The 18,452-nt window shown below is 42.4% G+C and overlaps 1 protein-coding gene and 3 non-coding genes across 4 annotated transcripts; all 4 read left to right on the plus strand.

The window, feature by feature from the left end:
* The first annotated feature begins 1,670 nt into the window (after positions 1–1,670).
* On the plus strand, positions 1,671–18,452 carry RPS17 (ribosomal protein S17). Its single transcript, XM_073618964.1, has 5 exons — positions 1,671–1,809; positions 4,912–5,063; positions 6,572–6,677; positions 17,859–17,924; positions 18,331–18,452. Exons 1-5 carry the CDS (start codon positions 1,807–1,809, stop codon positions 18,409–18,411), a joined length of 408 nt encoding a protein of 135 aa, XP_073475065.1. The 5' UTR covers positions 1,671–1,806; the 3' UTR covers positions 18,412–18,452.
* LOC141135738 (small nucleolar RNA SNORA71) lies at positions 4,601–4,729 on the plus strand. The gene has a single exon (XR_012243596.1). It is a non-coding gene; the product is annotated as a small nucleolar RNA SNORA71 (small nucleolar RNA).
* Positions 7,300–7,432, plus strand: LOC141135739 (small nucleolar RNA SNORA71). The gene has a single exon (XR_012243597.1). It is a non-coding gene; the product is annotated as a small nucleolar RNA SNORA71 (small nucleolar RNA).
* LOC141135740 (small nucleolar RNA SNORA71) lies at positions 18,065–18,193 on the plus strand. Its single transcript, XR_012243598.1, has one exon. It is a non-coding gene; the product is annotated as a small nucleolar RNA SNORA71 (small nucleolar RNA).

An 18,452-nucleotide genomic window follows, 5' to 3' on the forward strand; every position in this document is an offset into this window, starting at 1 on the left:
TTAATTACTGCATTTCACTCCTTCAATAAACAGGTAGAAGGTACAAATGTAGAGAGCGTTTATAAAAGTGGAGCAAATGCGACATTGAAATATCAGTAATAAAATATGTATATATTCCTGCTCTACCCTGTAAAGGTGGAAGATAAATATGGAACTGCTGCAAGCACCGAATAGGGGTCAATCCATACCCATACAGAGATTAAAACAAGTGGAGGTTGGTGCTGCGCTGTTCAAAAGAAAACCGGATAAGAAAGCAAAAGCTAAAGGTAGCAGTACACATGCAAATAAGTAAACGGAAATAAATCAATACATAAAGTGACTGTTTTCAAAGTGCAAAGTGCATAATTAATACTAATAATATGTGTTGAAACACTGTAATAATCCTTCTATATATAGGATATGTGCAAAGAATATATAAATGAACTGTGCAAAAATTGCAAAATAAACTGTGCAAAACCAGCAAAATTCTTCCTGTGCAAAGTGCAAGTAAACTGTGCAAAACAGCAATAAAATCCTTTTTTCTTTGTGCAAAGAACATCAAGGTGCAAACAGAAGGTGCTGAGGAACAAATATATTGATCTCCTCTTCGTGCAGGGACACACACTAGTGAAAGTGGCCTCTTACCTTGTGGTAATGAGGTAACCACATGTGTATATAAATCTGTAATAATTGCTTCTTCCTGATAATCCTGGATCAGTATGGGTCTGGACGTGTCTTTGTCTCTCAGTGGATGCAAGGAGAATATTAAGAAAAGAAAGGGGGTTCCGGATTGTGTAGTAATTTAAAATCAAGTTGCTTTTATTAATATAAAACAGTGAGGGTACTTACATTCAATAATAAATAATGGACAATACTCCACGAGCGGCGAGCTCGTTTGCCAGTGTCAGTCTAAATGCCGTTCCGTCCCTGCGCGTGGCGTCACAGTCACGTGACTTCATCAGGGGATCCCCTGATTCTCCTTGCAGTCCCTCTTTCACAGAGACCAAATAATATACACTAATTTGGGTTATTTTTACCAAAGAAATGTAGCAGTGTAAATGTATAAATTTATAAACAAAAATTACTTATTTGCAAAATGTTATCATAGAAATTTTAAAAAATTGTTTTTTTTTCAACATTTTTGCTCTTTTTTCACTTATGTTGCAAAAGATTAAAAACCCAGTGGTGATTAAATACCACCAAAAGAAAGCTCTATTTGTGTGAAAAAAATGATAAAAGTTTTGTTTGGGTACAGTGTAGCATGAGTAATTGTCATTCAAAGTGCGAGAGCGCTGAAAGCTGAAAATTGGTCTGGGCAGGAAGGGTGTATAAGTGCACTGTATTGAGGTGGTTAATAGATGAAAAGATTGAAAAAATGACTGACGTCTCGCTTTCAATTATAGCCTGGAACTCTGCTTTAAACCCACAAGTGCTTTTTTTTTACCACTACTATTCCTTTATATTGGCTTTTGAAATTTACAAATGCATCAATTTAGAAATTGGATGAAAGGTTTAGCACTTGGAGACACTTTTTGAAAGTTAAAAAGCGCATTTTATATACAACTATATAGATCAGACCAAAAGGAGGGACAGAGGGACTGTGTTCCAAATCAGGGACAGCTGGGAACTTTGAGTATGTCATGTAATAAAGACAAGCAATGTGCAGGTAACCTAGCAACATTCAACGAATAGAAGGAAAGACAGAGCGGCACTTCTACTCCAGCCCGCTAGTGGCCGCCACCGTCTGAAGCCTCTTGTCTGCCGCTTCCGCCTGTTTATAGCCTCGCTCCCGGCATCCTTTGCCCTCTTCTACCAGCTCGGTCCAACATGGTGGGTCATCTTTACGACTGTATGTTCTGTGTAATCCATTGCCATCCTCTGTGATAACCGCCAGAGCCGGCTCCATCACCCCCGGGCAGGTTCCTGGGCCCCCGTCACTTGTCTCCTGTGTGGGATATGGGCGGCGGCTGGCGGTGCTGAGTGTAGTATGAGAGACGGAGCGGAGTCAGGCGCCATGGAGGCTCGGCCTCTTCTCCTGTACGGTGGTTGGGGGACGTTGTCTGTCTATGTGTGTGCTGTGGTGGGGCCCCCTGTGTAGTGGCCTCCTGTGTAGTGGGCGGTGGGGGCTCCTCGGTCGTGCTCTCTTCGTAGGACAGCCCGGGGTTGCGGCCTGGACCGGGGCAGCGGGTGTCGCTGGGAGTTGTTTCCGAGGGCCGGGTGTGGGCCTGTGAGGGGAGAGCGGTGGAGGGACCTGTGTGTATGGGGGGCCAGGACTGGGCCCAGGGGGTGTCCTATACACCACACAGCCGGGTCCTGGTGGAGGAGGGGAAGGTGGGGACTCCATCTCAGTGAGGAACTGACTGACCTGTATTCTGTCTACTGATCGGTCTCAGGTGTGTGTGTTGCATACAAGATACCAGATATTATTATTATTATTATTATGATGATGACTTGTTTCTATGTGCGTTGATTCAGGCTTTGTCACATGTGTAGACCAGTGTGAGGGCCATGTATGACCTGGATTGCAGGCTGTGTGCTCAGGGCTGTACACATGTCACATTAGGTGCTGTCTGTGCAGCTACTACTTCCTGATTGACCTGAATGGGGGTGCCTAGAATACCTGTACACCCCATGCAGGTAAACGCGGCCAGGGACATGTGCTGTAGTACTCCCTGTGTGGATGAGGCCATAGGCTAGTTGCATACAGATGTAAGAATTTACTGATGCTTATACTTTGTTACAAAAAGATCCAGAGTAACATGTCCAATAAAGACTTTCTGTTAGACTACACAAGCTCTTCATTGCCAGTTTTGCAATGTAAATCTGCATATAGGTCCATGAATTACCGCACTCAGATGTAAAAAACTCTAATTTTTTTTGTTTTACGGTTGTGTGTGGTTCCATTGATTACAAAACATCCTATATCCAGAGCAGTAAAAGATGTTGTTTTACTTCCATGTGCAAGAGGTCTTAAAGTGGTAGTAAATTGCACTGATTGGGGGAGGGGATGCCATGCAAGATAATGTACTAATATGCATCACATACTATCACATTATGAGAGACTTATTTTAGAATGAAGCCCTCCAACGCCACGCTGTTACCACTGACAGGACTTCTATCTTCCTTCTGGGTTCGTGTCCTCGAGCTACGTGAGTGGCCGGGGGCGCACTGACATCACACGCACAGGAGCTGCCGTTTTTGGCATGGGCTCAGAAGGTCCGGCAATGTATGCCGGATCTTCAGAGCGCATGCGCCGGTAACGTCACCAGCTGCGTGCACTCTGAATTTCTCTGAATTTGCAAGTTTAGGAGATCTTCACAGTACCAACAGGTAACCCTTACTATAGGCTTGCTTGTAGGTACAAGTGTTAGAAAAGAGTTTATTACCACTTTAAAGTGTAACTAAAGGAGATATATATATATATATATATATATATATATATATATATATATATATATATATATATATATATATGTTAGATGGTTTTTCGTGTGTGTTTTATTTTTCCATCTGTGTCCCATTGTAGACATTTCTGATTTCCCTTCACTTCCCATCTTGTAGCTGAAGCATGAAGTGAAGAGAATCCCAGGAACTCGTGTGCCCACAAGATTTCCCCTCTATTCCTGTTCTGGTGTTAACCCAAAATGTAGGTTTTCTTTCACTCTCAGTGATCATGGTAAACAGGACATTTACACCCCATTCACACTTATGCAACTTGTCGTGTGACTTTGGACATCAAAGAAGCATGACAAGTCGTACCCCTGTGTTTTCCAATGGTAACCGTTCATATATGTGCGACTTAGTTACAGTGACTTCAAAGTAGTTCATGCACTTCTTTGGTCTGACTTTCATGCAACTTGAGGGCCATAGACTTCAATGTTGATCCTCAAAAGTTGTGTGAAATTTGTACCTGAATGTTTTACGTGTAACAGTGGGTCCAACTTTGCACAGGGACAAATCACATCCAAGTCGCACAACTGTGAATGGAGCCTTAGTATGAATCTTCCCAACTTGGGCACAGATGGCAATACAAACCTGACAGGGCTATAATCCATCTCCACTCTATCCAAAGCTTAAAAAAAAAAGTTTTGCTTTTAGTTATACTTTTAAGCTTACTATATACATTGCAATCTATATAATCCTCCTTTAGGTCTGCCAACCAGTATGTACTGCAAGGTCCTGCCTAATTGGGTGGTTTAGGTAGGTCCTCATATTACATAGTTTTGGTAGATCTAAAAAAAATGAAATGCTTATTTTTTTATTTTTTTTTTTTGCACTTCATTCTCGCCTAGGCAAGAATGAGGTTTCCTCTGCTTCTAAATCCTCATGGGATATGCATGTCACATATCCCAGGGGGCATCAATTTCAACACAGGAGGGTGGACCTGGTGGAACAGTGTCAGGGGGACAAGCTGACAGGAAGAGATTCTCAGGGAGAGACTGCTCTGTCATAAATAAAACATGGTGGTTCAGGAGCAGGTCGGCGGATCACAGCAGGACAACGCTGGGTTCGGTGGGCCATGTGAGTATGTTTATTTGAGGATATCTCAGCGGACAAGGTAAGAGGGGAAAGAAGGAAAAAACATTATGGTGTTAGTGATGTTCTAAATGTTGCTCTGAAAACCTGCATCGAAAGTGATTGTGGTACTGTTTGTGTCCCAGTCATTGATACTGCAGGAATAGTAGCATGTGAAAGCATTTCCCGTGTTTGGGGTTTATTTGTAGCTTTCAAACCCTGAGGCTTTCACACACTAAGTGCATTATGCAGTATGTATCGGTTCAGTAAAACTGCGCCCTTGGTGCAATCATGGAAATGGTAATCATGGAAAGTAAAAGTAGTTTTATCACAAAGTTTTCGGATTGATACTGTAACATCATATTTATCACATTTTTTTTTTTTTTTTTTTTCTTTTTAATTATGCATTTAATGCAGGGACGCGTCAGGACTAAGACCGTGAAAAAGGCTGCTCGGGTCATCATTGAAAAATACTACACCCGGCTGGGCAATGACTTCCACACCAACAAGCGTGTGTGCGAAGAGATCGCCATCATCCCCAGCAAAAAGCTGCGCAACAAGATCGCTGGGTAAGGGAGTTTTTTTTAGCCATATTTATTAATATGCTGTCATGTACACATAGGCCCGGTTCACACTGGTGCGTGAATCGCACTGCATTCCTGTTCAAATCATGTGCGATTTGAGCCATTTGTATGTGGCTCAAATCGCACCGCATCTGCACAAAAAATCTTGCAGGACTTTTTTTTTTTTTTTTCTTGCTGCACTAGAATCGGATCACTGCGTTTTTGCAAACCAGTTTTGGGGTGTCGTTAACATATGCACCGACAGTTGTATGCATGAATGGGGTGCGATTTTTGATGTAGTGCGAAAACCATACAGAATTCACTGCGAATGCCGCACTGTATCAGTGTGAACAGGGCCATAGAAATGTGAAATACGGCGTGTCACGCATGGACTTATGGACCAGTCGCACTCTTATGCAAATGCATACGTGGGCAAAACAAACACCTGCTCTTCAATGGGCCACAATCCGTGCAGTAGAAAAAAGATGTATTTTTGGTCCATAGATGCATGTTGTGTGAATGAGACTAATCAAAATGGGAATCTTGATTAAACTTGTTAGTTTGTATGCAGCTCCTAAGCTAGTCCATATGGAAAAGTGATTTCTGGTGACCTAGTTATTGAGGATGCAGGGAAAATTTGGCGCTGCGTCGCTTTAACTGACAATTGTGCGACGCTGTACCCAAACAAAATTTGCGTCTTTTTTTTTTTTTTTTTCCCCCACAAATGGAGCTTTCTTTTGGTGGTATTTGATCACCTCTGTGGTTTTATTTTTTGCGCTATAATTAAAAGAACAGTGACAATTTTGGAAAAAAACACTATCTTTTACTTTTTGCTATTATAAAGATCCCACTTAGTTTTTTTTTGAGGGAAAAAAATCGCAATAAGCATATATTGATTGATTTGAGCAAAAGTTATAGCGTCTACAAAATAGGGGATAGATTTATGGCATTTTATGGCGGATAAATTGGACACTTTTGACACATTTTTGGGACCATTGCCAATTATACAGCGATCAGTGCTATAAAATGCACTGATTACTGTATAAATGGCAGGGAAGTGGTTAACACTAGAGGGTGATCAAGTGGTTAACTGTGTTCCCTCTCTGTGCTCTAACTGTAGGGGGATGGGACTTGCTAGGGGAAGAGAGAGAGAGATCGGTGTTCATACTTTGTATGAACACACGATCAGTCTCATTTCCCCTCAGAGAACCGGGTTCTGTGTTTACACACAGATCCCGTATCTTGCTGTGTCACGAGCGATTGCGGGAGCCCGGTGGTCATTGCGCCCGCCGGGCACTCACATCGGCTCCGGGGGTGAGCGGCGGGCGCTGTAACATGACGTCGTTTCGCCCAGCCGTGCCATTCTGCCGCAGTAAAACTGCGGTGGCTGGTTGGCAAGTGGTTAAATATGCATTTTTACATGAATATATAAACACAGATTTATGTCCATTAGTGTGAATTGCCCCTGGACCTTGTACTGTGAAATATTCACTTTCAGTGCTTCATATTTACAGGTATGTCACACATCTCATGAAGCGCATCCAGAGAGGCCCTGTCAGAGGCATCTCCATCAAACTGCAGGAGGAGGAGAGAGAGAGGAGGGATAACTATGTTCCTGAGGTGAGTATAGAGATTGCAGTTTTTATGAATAGGATTTATTTTGAGGTGAAACTGTAGATGGTGAATGAGCAATAGTGATGACTCTGACTGTAAAGCTTCAGTCTTTGGGTTTGTCTGGAATTGGTGATTTTGCCTAACTATAGAGATGTGTACATGTCTGTACATGGACACTTTACCTGTACAATTCACAATGTTGATTGTATATGGAATATAATCCTTTTTTTCAATTTTTAGAATTTCATCTTGAGTGCGAATTGTCTTGAACCTTCAAGTTTATAGGGATATATGGCCATGTTATGTTACTGGCTTCCTATGAGGATACTCTAAATTCAGTTGACAATTAGTGAAGCATATAAGGAACATATCCTTTCTGCTTGGTATGTTATGCCTAAGTGTTGCTGTAGTCCACTCCACTTCACTTACATTCGTCAGTGATCTGAGAACCCATGCTTATGTTGCAGGAGAGCTATTCCCATACCCAGCTCAGGCATATTTTTGCTTTGAATATGAAAACTACTGATCACTTTTTCTTGATCATGAGGGAAAAAGTAAGGGAAAAGTTTAACAGGGATATGATGGCAGTAAAATACTCTTCGTTTATATTTAGTAGAGTGGCTAGGGGCCCTGCATCGAAAGTGATTGTGGTACTGTGTGTGTCCCGGTCATTGATACTGCAGGGATAGTAGCATATGAAAGCATTTCCCGTGTTTGGGGTCCTTCAAACTATAGCTACCAAACCCTGAGGCTTTCACACACGGATATTAACATGCAGTGTGTATTTGAATAAAGCTGTGATCTTGATGAGATTTGGTTAATTGAAAATGGTTTAAACAGGTCAGTTACTCTTTTTTTAAGGGCTATAAACAACTTTTACTTAGGGCTGGGGAAAAAATCGATTTAAATTGAGTTGAGAGGTCAAATCGATTCAAAATTTCAGCAAATCGTTTTTTGTTTTTTTTTTTCCGAGGCCGGGCTAGGCCGAAGCCGCGGCCTCGCCTAAACACTCCTGCCCGCAGCTCCTCGGGACCGTTGTGGTGTCCACAAAAAAAAAAACTCGATGTGAATCGAGTTTTTTGTAGGAAAATCTCCCAGCCCTACTTTTTACTACTGGGTTGGCAAAAATGACCATGAATTTTTATTTTTTTTATTATAATCTGGGGATTTAAGAACCCATGCTTGTGTTGCAGGAGAGCTATTTGCATACCAAGTGCGGTCTTCTGTTCTTCAAAATCTAAGAAATATATATGCTAATCACATGTTGGAATACTGGATTTGCACATACTACTACTGGCTGAGTGGCCCAGTAAAGGGCAAAATAAAATTGCATGCACAAACGAAACAGGAAGTGACAACATTCTTGTTTCTAGCTTCTGATGTCACAGAAGAGGGGTGGGAACCTTTATTCATTCCACTCTTTCCAGGAAATGTGACTGCAGAGGTTGCATCTTTACCTGGCTCCTTGATCGGATGGAAGAGCCCAGTAAAGGCAGAGGGGGAGTGGATATATAGCCACTAATCACTTCTACAATAAATAATAATTTCGCTGGCTGAAAATTTTGATGCCTGGAGTTGTAGGCATCCTGGTAAAACCACTGAAACTCTAGGATGTCATATGACATCCTACAGGTGGCAAGTGGTTAAAAAAAAAGTAGCGCTTTTTATATTTTTTTTTTTTTTTTTTTTTTTCCTACCAGATTTATTTTTTAGGGAACATCTGCAGAAATTTGCAGGCTCCAGGGCAGGTTTTTTTGGTCATGGTTTACGGTCTCATAGGTGGTTGGCCTGAAAGAGGTATACAGGAGTTGTATACCACGTCAACTGCCAAATTTTTCTTGACCCTGACATTTAGTAATACAAGTAATGCCCAAATTTCTGCCCCTAATGTGCTTTTCTTCAGGAAGGGGGTGTTGCAAATTTCGCTCTCCATTTTGTTGGATTAGTACATTTACAGGTCCTCCTGAGGAGTTCTGGGCCAGGAATTGCAGCCTCTCATACTTTGAATGCTGTAGTCTGTTACAAAGTGTGTGTGGTGTGTGTTTTTTTTTTTTTGGTCTCTTAGACCCCTTTCGCACTGGGGCGCTTCGCAGGCGATACAGCGCCTGCAAAGCACCCTGAAAGAGCCGCTGCTGTCTCTCCATTGTGAAAGCCCCAAGGGCTTTCACCCTGGAGCTTTGCGCTGGCAGGACACTAAAAAAAAGTGTTGCTAGCAGCATCTTTGGAGCGATTTATACACTGCTCATGCCCATTGAAATCAATGGGGCAGCGCGGCTATACCGCCGGCATAGTGCTGCTGCAGCATCGCTTAGCATTGGTTTTAACCCTTTCTCGGCCGCTAGCGAGAGGGTAAAAGCGGCCAAATAGCGCCCCGAAGTTGACGGTAAAGCGCCGATATTTTAGGCTTTACTGCCGACGCACCCACCGCGAAAGGGGCCTTAAAGCGGAGGTCCGCCCACCGCTGCAAAAATGAAAAGCCAGCAGCTACACATACTGCTGGCTTTTAATAATGGGACACTTGCCTGTCCTGGAGTCCTGCGATGTTGGCACTGCAGCTGATGTTTCCATCAGCTGTCTGCTTCTGCCGCCGCCATTGCAGGTAAGGAAACCCGACAGCTTCATGCTGGGAACCCTACTGCGCATGCGTGAGGCTCTGCTCCTTTCTCTCCTACTGGCCCGACAGCAGGGGAAGGAGGAGGGAGCAGAGTAATTATGTCAGTGGCTGCAGAAGTGGGAACAGGATACCTGTTGGACAGGTATCTGCTCCCCCTGAAAGGTGCCAAAAGTGGCACGGGGGGCAAATGAGCAGAAGTTCCACTTTTGGGTGGAACTCCGCTTTAAGGCCACTTGAACGCTGCAGCTCAGTACAGCCTTTTATTTTTTTTTATTTTTTTTTACGCTGCTAAAATACAGCCACTAATTGTAATGTGCCCATGCACACAGGCACATAAATGAGAGCCATGCATTCTTCAGTAAAAAAAATCTGCATAGTACTTTACACCTCATGCGTGCAAAATGTGTGCAAATGTCCATTTACATATTGTGCAGAACAAAATTGCTTTAGTGTGAAAATTTGCGCGAATGCATATGTGCAATAATGCACACAGATACATACTAAAAAAAATAGATACCTAAACAGGAGTATCGTGTGCAAGAGACCTTAAAGAAATCTTTTCTCCAAGGCTACTACTAAATAGCACCTGAAAACTGTCTCCCATGCCACCCCAGTGTGAAAGCCCGAGTGTTTTCACACTGGGGCGGTGCGCTTACGGGACGTTACAAAAAGACCTGCAAGCAGCATCTTTGGGACGGTTTGGGTGTACTGTATACCGCCCCTGCCCGTTGGAATGCATGGGCAGCGCTTAATAAGCGCCGCAACACGGGCGGTTTTAACCTTTTCTTCGGCCGTTGGCGGGGAGCTTTAGCCGAAAAGTGCAGCTACAACAATGGTAAAGCCTTGCTAAAACGAGCAGCGGTTTACCGCTAATGCAGCCTGGCCCCAGTGTGAAAGTAGCCTAATACATTGGAAATAAATGATACCTGACCAGAAAGATTGTCAGGCTAGAAATGTACAAGATGTTATTATTTTTGAAAATGCAAGTTCCATGAGACTCCTTTTTTTTTACACCTCCAAAGCCGCACAATTTCCATTGTGACTTTGATGCATCTTTTGTTGCTACTTTGATCTGACTTTCCATTTTCTGGACCAGTGTCAAATTTCAAACCAAAGTAGTGCAGGAACCTTTCTAAAGTCGCAGTGACTTCTGTGGTGTCAATAGGAATGGCTCTCATAGAAATACACTGAATTTCACATGTCCTGCAACTCGAGGTCTCAAAAGTTGGATCCCAAATTGCACAAACGTGAAAGGAACCGAACTGTAATCCTTATCCCTTCTCTAATTGGTTGCGTTGTTGACCACAGAGCAAGCATATATATCGGATGTCTTGACTGCTGAGGCTTACTTCTGATAACAGGTTAGTAGTTCACCAAATGGTGAAGAAAGGGATAGAGGACAGCCCTGAAGCTGGCACCATGAGGATATATATCTCTAGCTCTATTAGAGAGAGATCTCTGTAAGGTAGGAAGTGTCCCTGGTGCCGTGCTCTCCTCCCCGCTGGGTGCAGGTCAAGAGCAAGCTGTCTTGGGAGAGCTCTCAGTGGGTCAGCAATGGCACAGACAGACACCACCTCACAGGGGATTCCCCTGCTATCCACTCCAGTCTGTCCGTCTCCCCAGACCCCAAGACGGGGGTGAGTCAGGTCTGGGCAGCCGGTGTGGCTGCCTATCAATGCACCTTCATCAGTATCTCTCAATGCTGCCTGGTCAGTGCAGCCTCATCACTGCACTGTAACCAGTAGGCAGAAGGTTATAAGACTGGCTCTAACTTTTTTAGCTGGCTTTTAGACTTTAAGCAGAGTTCTGCCTTCCCCTAAATTTAAGTCAACAGCTACACATACTGTAGCCGCTGACTTTTAATATTAGGACACTTGCCTCTCCTGGAGTCCAGTGATGTCGGCAACGCAACCAATGTTTCCATCAGGTTCACGGCTGGATATCTACTGCGCATGTGCGGCTGTGCTCTCCTATTTGCCCGGCAATGGGGGGAGGAGGGGGCGGACTTCTGAGGTACCTCACTGTGGCGGGGTCTGACAGAAGTAGGGACAGGGTGCCAAACATGGCACCACTCGGGAGGGGGGGAGACGGATAAGTGGAAGTTCCACTTTTGAGTGGAACTCTGCTTTAAAGCAAATTTGCCAAGCCCCAATTTACACCTTTTTACCTTGTGCCAAGAATGCCAAAGTTCTGTTTGGATGTAGTAGATTACCTCATAGAAGTACAACTCCAGATTTATGTTTTTAAATTTAGGATTATTTTATGTGATGTTAGAATCCTCTGGCAAGATTCGGCATTATGTTCTCCCTGTTTTCCCAAGTCCAATGGAGACATCTGCAGAAGTGAACACTTAATAGTGGAATGTCTAAAACGCATCTAAGTGTTTTTTTTTTTGTTTTTTTTTTTTTTTTTTTTTTTTGTTTTTGGGGTTTTTGTTTTTGGGGTTTTTTTGTGTTCTTGTTGGGAATTCTTATTTCCTGTCTCATTGGCAGTAGGGGTGTGTATTCTAGTGCAAATAGGCGCTTTACCAAATCAAGAAGCTGGGGGCAGCGTTGAACTGTGCTGTTTCTGCAGCAACTGGTATGTTCTGTTAGCCTATATCAGGCATATGCAATTAGCGGACCTCCAGTTGCAGAACTACAGATCCCATGAGGCATAGCAATACTCTGACAGCCACAAGCATGACACCCAGAGGCATGATGGGACTTGTAGTTTTGCAACAGCTGGAGGTCCGCTAATTGCATATCCCTGGCCTATATGATCATTTAACTTGTTTCTTTTATATCTAAAGCTGCATTTTAGGGTTAGAAATACAATGCACTTATCTTCATTTGTTGTGCTTGGGAAATACAAGGTTTGCTTTACAATGGAGGAAAAATGGAACCAAAGCTCTGTTCTAATTGATCGCTGTTGATTGCAATAAAGAAAAATTGTCTACGGTCAATGTTTCTCTGTAGCATCCTGGTTTTGTATATTGCATTTGTACAGTGCAGAAAATGAAACTGCCAGTGTTACTACTATACTGTAATTAGGGCTGGGAAAAAAATCGATTTAAATCTTGAATCGAGTTGAGAGGTCAAATCGATTCAAAATTTAAGCAAATCGATTTTTTTTTTTTAGATCTTTTTTTTTTAGATCTTTTTTTTTTTCACCGCGCCGGGCTACGGCCGGACGCCGCGGACTAGGCCGAAGCCGTGGCCTCGCCTAAAAACTCATGCCCGCAGCGCCTCCGGACCGGCGCGGTTTCCAAAAAAAAAAAGAAAGCTCAATTCGAATCGTGAATCGAGTGTTTTTTTTTTTAAGAAAATCTCCCAGCCCTAACTGTAATCCAAATTTTATTCCATAAAGACCACAATAGAAGTCCCTGCCCTTGTGCACTGTTCAAAACGACATTAAAGCTTTTTTTTTTTTTTTTTTTTTTTTAATTTACAAACCTGGTATACTTGTTCTGCACAGTGGTATTGCACTGAGCAGCTCTGATCCCCCTCTTCTGGGGTTCACTGCCGGCGCTCCAGGCTCCTCTTCTTCAACAAGTGCCCTCTATGGAAAGCTGCTTTTCATGGGGGCACCGTGTGTGCTCACTTGCGAGCTGCCTTGTCTGCGTCTATTGGCACAGAGCGGTTGGTTTGGCCCCTGCCCTGTTTGCTTGGCACAGCATTTGATTGATTGCTATCAATCTGCCCAGGGAGACAGCTGCGAGAGCTGCTGCTCTTGTGCACATTGCTGGATCAAGCTTGGGTAGGTGTAAGGGGGAGCTGGGGGGGAATTTGGCAGCACAGGTTTTTAACCTTGCTGCATAGAATACAGTAAGGTGAAAAAGGTTAAGGCTTTAGAACCACTATAATTGTTTGTTTTGATAAGCCATATGCAGAATTGCCTTTATTAAATAACTACCAAAGCTTAACCCTTGCCAGCCCTATAACCGTTTGACAGTGGCATTAAATGGACTTCCCTACCATGTGATATGCTGTCACAGTGGGCACATGATTGTTAGCCTGCCCTGCCAGCTCCCAGTATTGAGCAATGACCCAGAGATGTTGAGGATGGCGTGGTCACTGCTGGGGGTGCCAAGTGACCGTGCTCCCAGCACAAACAATGGATGCTTGGATTGCAAACCCATAGCAGTTGGTAACTTGTTGGCTTGACTTCAGTATATTGAAAACTGGCTGTTATAAGTTAACCTCTTTAAATTCTCCTGTAAATTGGAGGGGTGATATTGATGTACAGTTGCTGTGGCAGACATGGCATTAAAGGCATATTCTACCATTTAGTAAAAATTTTAAATACAGGCACCCCAATTGGGAAAAGTGCATTGAATAATTTTTTTGCATTAGAGCCCTGCAACTGCGAGCACAATGCACAAGGTTCTACAGACTGTTCCTCCAGCCCCCAGGTACGGACCTAAGTTTATGGAGCTGGAGGAATTGATCAATGGACTAGCAATACAGTGATGTCTCGCATTTGTGTTTCATTGATCTAAAAGTCCTTCTCCCATGGTGGCAGATAGCACTTGTAGCCTTACATTTCCAAATCTGTGAACAAATGAGACTGTGTGGGCAGAGCAACAAACACTGCTTTGGGGAGAACTACCCCACGATTTTGGTAAAGGATGGGGGGCTGTGGAATGTGACTCATGTTACACACAATGTGTGTAACGTGAAAAAAGTTAGATAGTTAGAATTGGCCATTACTAGCTTGGAGTTGCAGACCTGGAACAAGCATGCATAAAATGAAGTCCCAAAATTTTAAATGAAATTCCTTATCTGTATACTTAGTCTTCCAAATCACTGATCTGGAATTAAGCATTCGTATGATTGGGTAATATTTTCTGGATTAGCCATCACTTCTCTCGTGATGGGTATCCTTTTGTTTGCTAGTGATTGATTTAGCAACTTGCTTGCAGTCCTCGTTTGGCACCATATTGAGTTAATTTCCCACTAGTAGTTGATTCAGCAAGAATGTAAAATGTCCTTTACAACTTAAGCTTGGCTGTTTTAACCCTTTCATGACTAAGCCTATTTTTGAAATTTGGTGTTTACAAGTTAAAATCCATATTTTTTGCTAGAAAATGACTTAGAACCCCCAAACATTATATATATTTTTTAGCAAAGAATCTAGAGAATAAAATGACGATTGTTGCAATATTTTTTATCACACGGTATTTGTGCAGCGGTGTTTTAAACGCAAATTTTTGGAAAAGTGACACTTTCATGAATTTTTAAAAATCCAAACAGTAAAGTTACCCCAATTTTTTTGTATAATGTGAAAGATGATGTTACGCCGAGTAAATAGATACCAAACATGTCACCCTTTATAATTGCACGCACTCGTGGAATGGCGACGAAATACGGTACCTTTGAATTTCCATAGGCGACACTTTAAAAAAATTTTACGGTTACCAGGTTTGAGCTACAGAGGAGGTCTAGGGCTAGAATTATTGCTCTCGCTCTGACGATCGCGGCGATACCTCACATGTGTGGTTTGAACACCGTTTACATATGCGGGCGCGACTTCCGTATGCGTTTTCTTCGCTGCGCGAGCTCGCGGGGACAGGGGCACTTTAAAAAATTTTTTTTTTTTTTTATTTTATTTATTTTTGTACTTTATGAATTGTGTTTAAATTTTTTTTTTTTTTTTTACTTTTATTGCTGTCACAAGCAATGTAAACATCCCTTGTGACAGTAATATGTGGTGACAGGTACTCTTTATGGAGGGATGGGGGGTCTAAAAGACCCCCCATCCCTCCTTTACACTTCAAAGTATTCAGATCGCCGAAAACGGCGATTCTGAATACTGTGTACTTTTTTAAATTCGGCGCCATTGGCAGCCGAGTAAACGGGAAGTGACGTCATGACGTCGCTTCCGCATTTACAAGAAGAAGGCTGGAACGAAGCCGCTCGCAGCTTCGTTCCAGTCCGCCCCCAGCCGCCGAAGGCAGCGGACCGGACACCGGGCCTCCCGATCGCACGGGAGGCCCGGTAACAGCGGCGGGAGGCGGCGGGAGGGGGGGGATGTCCCCTCCCGCTCCTCCGGTATAACAACCGAGCGGCTTTTAGCCGCATCGGTTGTTATATTCGGGTAGCCGATCGCCCGCTGAAAACAATGGTACCGGGATGATGCCTGCAGCTGCGGGCATCATCCCGGTATAACCCCGGAAAGCCGAGGACGCATATATGCGTTCGGTCGGCGGGAAGGGGTTAAAAACCAAAATCGGCATTAATTTTCGACCACAGTGACGAGAGAGTTTGGACGAGCAGAATGGAAATTGAATATAAATATAAAGGACACCATAGTTTTGGCTGTCTATCTGAAGCAGCCATCCCTTTGTATAAACCACTACATGTAAACTAAGGAGCTACTACTGTACTTGTGCAAAAATACCTTTTATGATGTGAAAAATAACTTGTATAGCAAATACTTTCATACATCCAAGAATAGAAATTGTTTCTAGAATTGCTAACCGTGTATTTGGTTTTAGTTTGTGAAATTGCAGGAAAGAGAATTGCTCAGTCTATGGCTGGCTTTAGGCTGAACTTCCACCCCCATTCTAAGACTATTCTATCTAATGTTTTGAAAGAAAAGGTGCTTATACACTTGCCTATTCTGAAGCCACTCTGGTCCGTTCACATGATCCGGTCCCAGGCCTGACTTTGGTGTAGAGGAGGGGCAGCCGACAACGGATGCCTCATAGTAAGCCAGTGGGTGATGACACCACACAGGTGGTTGTCGGTGAACTCTCCTCTTCACTGAAGCCGCTGCTGGAGGAGTTGTTACCGGACCTGAACGGCTTCAGAATAGGTAGGTATAAACATAATTTCTTTCACAGGGTCGATAGAATGGGGGTAGGAGGAGGTTGTGCCTTTTAGATTTTGACTGAACTTCCATTTTAAAGAGAACTCTGCAAAACTACCTAAACAACTTGGTTAACTGTTCAAGGATATTTTTAAATAGGCTGCCATTGCTGACCACCTACTAAAAAATTACCTGACTCGTGCTTGTTCAGGTTAGTGTCTGCAAGTATTCAATCCTGACATCTTGGCAACAATTGCATTTTCAGAAAGGTCAGCAACAAGTAGCCGATTTTCTGCATTTGTTGAATGATTTTGCTTTAAGGGCTATCCTAAAACATTTGTAGATGCCAAGTAAAAATATTTTTGTGTTCGAAAATTAGGTTAATTTTTGGATTTTGTATGTTCAGGATACCTTTTTTTTTCTTTAAAAGTTTGTCCTGAATAGTTCTAGTACAGCCATGGTGTTCTGTAATTGGCCTAAAGTGAAGTTCCACTTTTAATTGACCTTGTATACTTGCTAAGCAGATCTTGAAAATTGCCATATTCTCCTTTTGATTAAAATGCTCAATATGTAACCACTGGTGTTGTATATGGCGCAGGAACTCCTTCACTCCATATGTGGAAGATCAGCCTAAATCTTTTCATTCTTCTAGATTGTAAGCTCTAATGAGCAGGGCCCTCTGATCACTCCTGTATTGATTTGTATTGTAAGTGTACTGTCTGCCCTCATGTTGTAAAGCGCTGCGCAAAACTGTTGGTGCTATATAATTCCTGTATTATAATAATACTACTCAATACCTTGAACAATAAAAAAACTGGAGTTGATTTGACACTGCTCATGTAGTTAATTGAACACTTAATTGTGATTGTAGTGCCCATAGGCTCTTGGCTTCAGTGCTAGAAACACCTTTTATTGGTTTACTTGATGCTGCATCCCATGAGTTCAGTAACATGTAAAAGCTACCTTTTTAGATTATCAGTTCACCTGGTGCCAGGAAGAGTTAAAAGCAAATAGAAATTGATGCGGTACACATTTTTGGGCTTTGTTGCGGGCGCAGTCAATTCTGCAGGCATATTTTTTTAGACTCTAAACTGGCAATGTTATGACTATGTAACCTGCAGTTTTGGTTTCATGGCTTTACACTGTCTGGTTTGATTTATTGATTATATTGTTGAAATTATAAACCTCCTCTTACTGCAATGTATAGATCTTTTTATTTCCAGTATAGTGTGAAGCATAGCTTTAAAATGAGTGGTAGTATTTACAGGTTTTCTCATTTTTACTCTTTCACTCCTTTTCTAAAGTGGAAGAACAGTTTGCATTTTTCCATAAGACGGTGCTTTTATTCATGCAGGACAAATGAACAGGCTCACTTAATTGCTGAGTTTATTTATTTATTTTGGCCATACTTCTGTTATGGGCTGCAGGAGAACAATTACTTTTGTCCTGTGACCCAAAGACAGATAATATGCTATTGCTGCAATCGACTAATAGGGCAGAGTCCTTCCAAGCTCAGGAAGCATCCTGACGATATTGTGGGGATCCACCCAGCTGCCTAAGTGTCAGCTTCCTTCACCTTTTGGGGGGGGGGGAGGTTACACCATGCTTTAAAGTGTAGGTACTATTATTCTGTACTTAAGTCTGTTAATTTACCATGTTTTCCTATGTTTAAGCACATGGTAATGCTGTATCTTTTTTTTTTTTTTTTTTTTTTTTTTTTTTTTTTTTTTTTTTTTTTTTTCCTATAGTGTTTATATTTTTTGTTTTTTAAATTCTTATAGGTATCTGCCCTGGATCAAGAGATCATTGAGGTTGATCCTGACACCAAGGAAATGCTGAAGTTGCTGGTAAGTGCACATCATTTACCAAGGGTAAACTATAGCTTTAGTATTAAAATTGTGTTCACCTTCTCAGTGTTATGATGATTGGGTGACCGTGCATGCTAGGTTTGCAGGATCCAGTGTTTTTTCATGCACAAGTTTTTGACACCTGCATCGAAAGTGATTGTGGTTTGATCGGTGGCCCAGTCATTGATACTGCAGGGAAAGCAAGCCTTGAAAGATTTTCCCGTGTTTGGTTGTAATTTGTACATTCCAAACCCTGTTCCTTTCAAACAGTTTTAGGTATGAATGGCTGTTAGTAGTCATGAAACTGTCAGAATTTTAAAGTAAACCATTAAAAGTTCAGGGCAAAAAAGTTATATTTGAATCAGTGATGTGTGTCCTTATTCCTGTTATTTTTCTGATTTTTCAGGACTTTGGCGGCCTGTCCAACCTGCAGGTGACCCAGCCCACTGTGGGGATGAACTTCAAAACGCCACGGGGGGGTGTTTAATTCTTTGTATCATAATTTCCATTAAACTTGGGAAAACCAAA

Source organism: Aquarana catesbeiana, linkage group LG03 (genome assembly GCF_042186555.1).
Source record: "Aquarana catesbeiana isolate 2022-GZ linkage group LG03, ASM4218655v1, whole genome shotgun sequence".
NCBI lineage: Eukaryota > Metazoa > Chordata > Amphibia > Anura > Ranidae > Aquarana > Aquarana catesbeiana.